General features: G+C 56.8%; 1 protein-coding gene across 1 annotated transcript in view; it reads left to right on the top strand.

Moving 5' to 3' along the window:
- LOC104492876 (E3 ubiquitin-protein ligase TRIM39-like) overlaps positions 1-3,440 on the top strand; it is a gene marked incomplete at its 5' end in the record, with an annotated part of 3,662 nt that extends 222 nt beyond the window's left edge. The window contains 4 exons of the mRNA XM_010135480.1: positions 1,558-1,788; positions 1,926-1,948; positions 2,451-2,563; positions 2,869-3,440. Coding sequence (XP_010133782.1) covers positions 1,558-1,788; positions 1,926-1,948; positions 2,451-2,563; positions 2,869-3,440 — 939 coding nt within the window. The remainder of the gene's footprint in view (positions 1-1,557; positions 1,789-1,925; positions 1,949-2,450; positions 2,564-2,868) is intronic.
- Between the last annotated feature and the right edge of the window lie 3,864 nt (positions 3,441-7,304).

Genomic DNA, 7,304 nt, shown 5'->3' with positions numbered 1-7,304 from the left:
TGGCCCCCTTCCTAAAGAAGGAGCGGCCGAGGTAGCAGCAGTGAGGAGCTTGCCTGTGAATTCGGCACAGTCCTCAGAATGGGCACGTCCCCGTGTCCTGCCGTGGTGCTCCGCCTGTGCTGGAAGCCGGGCTCGGTGACTGCGTGCGGCTCCGTGAAAAAAAGGAACAGAGAGCGGCACGCCAGCTCCAGCGAAACCACGGGGCCTCGTGTGCCGCTTAAACAAATGGACCCCGAGCAGGTTTTATCTGCCTTTAGTTTTCGGTGTGCCACGCGGGGGGCTCTGCTGCACAGCAGCAGGATCTAGAAGTGTTTTTCTTAAGAAAAGCGGAGTTAGTGCCCTCTGCCCGGCTCCAGGCAGGGCCAGGGAGCTGTGACGCCAGCAGAACAGCTGCATTTTTCATCCCTCCAGGCTGGAAACTGGAAAGTAAAAGTGACTGCAGACAAGGAAACGAAACTGCTGGGGCGAGTTATCCAGCTCTGAGCAGGAGGGGGTGACTAATCAGCTTTGGCAGGAAAACAGGTTTCCCTGCACTCCCCTAGTGCTTTGCTGAGCTCCCTTTCCTGCCCGCCGCAGCCCAGCCAAGCACGTGGGGGGTTTTTGGGGTGCCCCTGTGTGCCCGCTGCCCCCCCTTGGGGCCGGGATGGAGCCGGGGGTGGAGGATGTGAAAAAGAGCCGTGTCACTGTCCCCCAGCCCGCCTGAGTCAGGGCTTCGGGGCTGCGGCTCAGCTGCCTCCAGCTTCCTCCCCGTGGCTGCTTTCTCAGTAAAGAGGAAAAAGCCTCCCTTAGCAGTGGTGGTGGGGAAGAGGCTGTGACCATCCTGGCTTATCAAGCCTTTGCAACTCAGGTCCAAGAAATCATGTGCTTGGACGGAAGGATGGATGCAGTTCAGCTTCCTTTCATTTATTTGTGTGTTTTGAGGTTTCACGGTCCCCGCGAACCACAGTGTGTTTTCCTTCAGGTTTTGAGCAAAGTGCCAATTTTTAGGGCTCAGATGAAAAACCCTGAAGCACCGGCAGACCCTGCGTGTGCTGGCTGGCGTGAGAGCTCTCAGAGACCCAAGGAGTCCTCCCTGGCTCCCCCTTTCCATCCATCCCTAGCCCTGGGGATTCTCCCACCCCTTTCCCATTGCTGCGGGGTTTTCCCCACACGGAACGTTTCCTCCAGGCTGCCCGAGCAGCAGGTTAGCCTGAATCCAGCTGGAGGGATGGGTCGTGCCGTAGCTGCTACAAGCCTGTCCACACACCTGATGGCATCTCCTTGCAGCCCAGCAGCCTCCCGGGTGGAGGCGTCTTTAGACATCTGAGGTCCAGCTGAGCAGAAATGCCCTGGGCAAAGTCCTCCTGCTGGTGACCGAGGATGCCGAGGGGGAATTCACGGGAGGTGAAAGCGCAGCAGTTAGCCTCTGGCTGTTTTTTTAAATAAATTCATTTATCAAAAGAAATGTGGTGGTTTCCCAGGGCCTGATGCCTGGCATGGATGCCGGAGAATCTGGCTCTGCCTCTGCTGCCTGGCTAACGTCACCTCGCTTCACCCCACGTATCTTCTTATTGCAAGGAAACGGTGAAGAAAAAGCGGGAGAGGATTGTGAGTGAGTTTGGGAAGCTGCATCGGCTGCTGGCCGACGAGGAGAAGCTGCTGCTCCAGAAGCTGGAGGAGGAGGAGAAGCGGATTTTGCTGCTGATCAATGAAAACCTGGCCATGCTGGTGGACCAGAGGTCCTTTCTGGAGGAGCTGATCCTGGAGATAAAGGAGAAGACCCAACAGCCAGCTGAGGGGCTGCTCAAGGTCAGGCTATGCTGCCAGCCCCACTAACTGAGCTCTGATGGCTTTGCCATCTGGGTGGGTGGCTGGGACCAGGCTGGCTGGTGGGCGGGAGGCTCTGGAGCCCCACACCCAGAATGGTTTTTCTCTTCTCCTTCTAGGACATGAAAAACATCCTGAGCAGGTAGGTACCTGGGCTTGTTCCTCCTACCATCCTGGCTCTACTGTCTCAGGCTCTGAGTGAGGTGTTCGTGTCTGCTCTGTGCCAGCCAGCATCTGTCCTCTCTGCTCGGTGTCTAGTTTGGTCCTTCCTGGGGCTGACAAAGGAGGGACTGAGACCAGTGGGGGCTGGACAGGAGACTCCATCCTCTTCTTCCAGGGCCCCACAGCCAAGGTCTTGCATGGCCTTGTGGTGTGTGAGGCTCGTCCCCTCCTATGGGACGTGTGACCTGTTTGGTCTTGCTCCTTCCTTCCCAGAGGCTGGCACTGCTGCTCCCCACATCGGTTAGCTCTGGTCCCACCAGGCTTGCGGATAAGCGAGCGGCTGTCCCGAGAGCTCCTCTCAGCCGAAGAGCTCAAGGGGGGAGAAGTGTCTCTGCAGCCAACAGAAAGACGTTAAACCTGCCCGGGAGACTGGCTGTGCTGCGGGCTCTGGATACAGCCCATGGGCATCCCTCTCTTTTCAGGTCCGAGGGGATAAAGTTCCCGTCCCCCAAGGCTGTGTCTGTGACCCTGAAGGAAAACTACAGCATCCCTGAGCACTGCCTTGGCATGAGGGACATGCTGAAGAAGTTCAAAGGTAAAGAGGCTGCTTTCGTGCCAGCTCCTGGCAGATTTGGGCTCCAGTCCCCCCATACCCTGGGGCACAGGGAACTTTTTTTAATGAGCTTTGTCCAGGTGGTCCCAGTTTGTGATGAGTCGCGTATTGCACTTCCCTGCTGCCAGGCAGCGCTGGGAGCTGTGCAAAATCGTGGGCAAGAGCAGTAACTGTAGGAGGCAGGAAGAGCTGGAAGATCCCAGCATCTGGGTTGCAGACACCCGCTCGTGTCTGCACCTGCAGACCCCTGAAGCCCTGTCTGTCCTTCCACCCTTCTCTCACTCCAGTGGATGTGACTCTGGACCCCGAGACAGCACACCCTGATCTCACCCTGTCCGAGGACTGCAAGAGTGTGCGGCGCGGGAGCAAGAAGCTGCTTCTGTCCTTCTTCGACAACCCCAAGAGGTTCAGCACTACTCCGGTGGTGCTGGGCAGTCAGGTCTTCTTCTCAGGCCGCTGCTACTGGGAGGTGCAGGTGGGAGACAAGCCCGAGTGGGGCTTGGGGCTGTGCCGGGAGTCTGCCAGCCGGAAAGGCAACGTCCTCTTCTCCCCAAACAACGGCTACTGGGTGCTGCGGCTGCAAAACGGGGGCCACTACGAGGCACTCACCTCACCCGTCTCCCCACTGACCCTGAGCGTAAGACCCCGGCGCATCGGGATCTTCCTGGACTATGAGGCAGGAGAAATCTCCTTTTACAACGTGAGCGATCCCTCCCACGTTTACACCTTCACCGACAAGTTTTCCGGGAACCTCCGGCCTCTCTTTTTCCTGGGTGCCTTTTTGGGGGGCAGAAATGTAGAGCCCTTGGTGATCTCCTGGGTCAGGGACACACAGGGGACTGGGTGCATCGTCCTGTGACCGTGGCTGCTCTGGCTTCTTGCCAGCGGGTTGGAGACCCGGGAGCCCGAGCAGCTCTTCCCGTGAGCAGGAGGGTGATGGTGGGGCAGCACCAGAGAAAATCCCTGTGCCTCAGCGAGTGTCATGGCAGGGTCCCCGCATGCTCCTGGCTGCTGGGGGTGACCTGCTGAGTGTGACACTCACCATGTGCCATGCCCTTGCCCCACTGATGGAGACGGGGGATCCCACTGACCACCACTGCCCTGCCGCTCACCTCACGGGCTGCTGGAGAAAGGTGGGCGCCCAGCCTGCCACATAGTGCTGCGTTGTTTGGTGTGAATTGTTCTGGAACAAGGCAATAAAGGGTTGTTTTGGGTTAGCAGTGTGGTTAGCTGTGTGGTTTTGCAGTGTGACCACCCGTTCTCATCAGCCCCAGCTAATCCACAACATTGCAGAGGGCAAAGGGGGCTGCTGGACCTGGTACGCTCTGGCCCAGTGCGGGGCCTCAGATTCTGCTGAGGCATCAGTGGGACACTGTGGCAAGCCAGGCAGGGATTTGGTAGTGGCAGCTGCTGGCGCAGTTGGCCACGCTTCAGCCTCCCAGTTCTGGGGACTGCGGTGAAGATGAGGAGACACCTGTATGGGTTTGAGTGGTCCCTGGTCACTTCTCTCATCTGCTGATGGAGAAACCGCCTCCAGGTCTGGAAGCTTCAGCCCCTCTCCTTCCCCTCACAAACCCCACAGGTGGGAGATCTCCAAGCGTGGGAAGCGGACCAGGGTGGAGGCATCTCAGGGGCTGCAAAACTCAGGGGAAGAAAAATAACCCAGCTTCTGCTAGTGTCTCCAAAGGTCACTTTTGGTCTCTCCATCCCCTGGAACATCCCTTCTCCAGGCTGTATTGCTGCCCCAGGCTCTTGTCTCAAACAGTGTTCCACTGTGTTGCTGGAGGAAGAGCTCTCAGCCAGTCCTACTCATCAAACCAAAGCGCCTGTGGGCCACCGAGGCAGGAGACACTGCCCTGGGGCAGACGGGGTGGGGGTGAAGCCAGCAGCTGTGGACTGCCAGCATGTCCGTCAGTCAAAAATAATTCATTTAAAGACCGATTCGATTCAGATAAAATGAGATTTGGTGAAGCACGGTCTTACATGCTCAGCACAGTTTCTCCAGGGTTGTCCTTGATGACGCTTTAGGAGTGTCATTTTTCTAGTGAAAAATCGTTCAGTTCCCCTCGGCTGAGTTGTGCTGTGCACGGCGGAGTCCCACCCTCCTCCCTCCAGCTGCAGACATGCTCCTTCAGAGGCTGCACGGCAGAGGAGACCAGCCAGAAGAGCCCACTCCCAGCTTTGCCGTGTCGCAGGAAGGAGAAGGGCAATAGCTCTGTGTGGCTCTGCAGCTCATTGACCTCCATGAGATCTTAGAGAGGGAGTTTGTGGAGCCTGAGGAGATAAGAGAGGACATGAACTTTGAGGTTTTGACAGAGGGCTGGAAGCAGAGGCAGGTGTGGGGTGGGACTGCTGAGGAGAGCCAGGGAAACCTGTGGTACAGGGTGATAGTTGGGAATGGACCAGGCTACCTGTCACTGAGCCAGGGGTAGGAGGAGGCAGAGGGATAGAAACTGTCCAGATGGCAAGAGCAAGGTGACAGACGAGTGGCACTTGCCGCAGCACCAGAGGGTCAAAGAGCATTTATGGAAGAGGCGAGAGGAAGTGCAGTAGTTCAGAGATCTTGCAAATGGGGACGAAATGAATGAGCAGAAAGGATGTGAAGTCACCCCAGTGCAGCATCCGAAGTAGGAATCATGAATCTGCCTCTCCCAGGAAGGAGCATAAAGGTCAAGGGTTTGAGATAGCTCTGTAAAATTTTCTGTGTGGTGGACTCTGCAGCTAAGAAACCGCTCTGGGCAGGTACCAGAGTGCCCTGAGGTGCCCGGGCTGGTTGGCAACGGGCAGCTAGAGAAAAGCCAGGAGCATGGCAACCTGGCTGTTGGAGCTCCCTGCTGACCTAAACCTAACGCTGCTCCTGAAGCTGTCTGCAAGGTTTTCTGTTTAAGTCACGGCAAGCCGAGCTTGCCCCTGTCCTCGGTGGACATGCGTTTATTGCCTGCTCTGGCCTCCACGCAGATCCTGCCCAGCGAGGAGCAGGTCCTGCTCAGACCACTGGCCTCAGCCACGAGGGCACAGCACGGTCCAACCAAAGGACACGGGTCTTCCGGCAAGCGCTCCTGCTCCCCAGCTCCCCAGTTCCAAGCAAGCTGGTGACCCTCACGTGGCATCGTAACGTTTTTGTTACCAAGGGGGCTGACCTGTGTGTGCCAGGCTGATCACTGCCACTGCTTCCGTCCGATTTCCGCGTGCTGAAGGAAGATGGACGTCTACGTACAGCTAGACATAGATTTTGCTGGGGTGTTTGGTGTCTTGCTGTGGTGGGTCCCAGGACTGATCTGCTCAAGGCATCTGCTTTTACTGAGGGCAGTAATCCCTCGGGATGCCACGGCTGGCAGAGCAGCCATGGGTTGGGGGTTGGGTGATCAGGGAGCTCTTTTTCTGAACAATCAGTAAATTAATGCCACGTTTTCAGGGTTTAGCTCCTGGGACAGGCTGGTCACCCAGAAGCACTGACAGTGTCCCCTGTTAAGATTCCCCACAGCAGAATTTATGGACCTGCAGTTTTAGAAATGTGCTTTCTCAACATGTGATTGCATCTTTCTTTGTCTTCTGGTACAGTGGAAAATGCTCATCATCTCAGGGGACGTGAGTAGTCGTCTGCGTCTTTCTAAGAACTGTGCAGAAACGTTCGTTCGGGTCCTCACTGCCACTTCTGCATTCTGTGGGCCGCTACGGGGAATGTGAAAGCCCGGCACATTTCTAGCATCCTCCTGTGTCATCCTCAGCCCCGGACCTCTGCGATATGTTGCTGCTTTAGGAAAATGTGATGTTGTGTGCAGCATACGAAACCATCTGCCTTTATACGCCTGTTTTGGATGCTGCCCCCCCAGGAGAGACACACTCCGCCACCTTGGTGTCTCTGGGAAGAGCCGTTTCAGGTGGAGGACGGAGCCTGCCCTGCCCGCGGCAGCCAGGGCCCCATCACCGGTGTGCCGAGGAAGGCGCAGAGCTGCGGCTTCTTGAGTCGTTTTGCCTTCTGGGCGTTTTGCCTTCAGGGTGGCTGATTGTTCTCTGAAAAAGTGGGGATGTAAAAGCCATCAGACCATGAACTTGATTGCCATCGGCTCAGCCCAGCTCCCCCTGTGCAGTGCCAGGCTCCCTCCTCCAGCTCCCCTGGCTGTCGTTACACCCCAAGATGCCTGTGAAGGCAGCGGGGTGATACGGACAGAGCGATGTGCCTGTGTGTTGTAGCAGCAATGTTATCCGTCTCATGACGGTGATGTTATCTTGCTCGGAACCAGGCTTTCCCAGGGTTTTCATTAAAAATGTTTACTTTTCTGTTTCAGTGCACACAGTATTTAGTAAATACCACTCTCTGGCTTCAGGCTGAGTCTCTCTTGTAGTATACACATGCTGAAACCCTCGACACCATTGCTCTTGTCTAGCTCTGAATCCTTTGCCGTGCTGCTGCGGGCTCCATTCACACCTCTGAGCGGTGGATTCGCGGGCGAGCGAGCGCTCTGTTCCTCGCATGCACTCTGAGGGCTCCTCAGAGCTGTCATGCGTAGGTGGGTGTAAGATCAAGAAAGCCGCGAGCGATTCAGGACTCCCTGCAGGCTCCTGGAATAGCGGTGAGGAGTTAGCTGAGGTACCCAGGGTGGGTGGCTGCGGTGGGTGGGTGGCTCGAGTGTGACCGGGTTGTTGAGGACGTTGGCACATGGGGTTGTTTGCAACAGGCTCGAGCGGTGCATGAGCTGGATGGTGCTCCCCGGATGACCCT

The sequence above is a fragment of the Buceros rhinoceros genome, unplaced genomic scaffold (genome assembly GCF_000710305.1).
Source record: "Buceros rhinoceros silvestris isolate BGI_N320 unplaced genomic scaffold, ASM71030v1 scaffold12534, whole genome shotgun sequence".
NCBI classification, from domain to species: Eukaryota; Metazoa; Chordata; class Aves; order Bucerotiformes; family Bucerotidae; genus Buceros; species Buceros rhinoceros.
The sequence above is the reverse complement of the archived record's forward strand: the minus strand, read 5'-3'. Positions and strand labels throughout refer to the sequence as shown.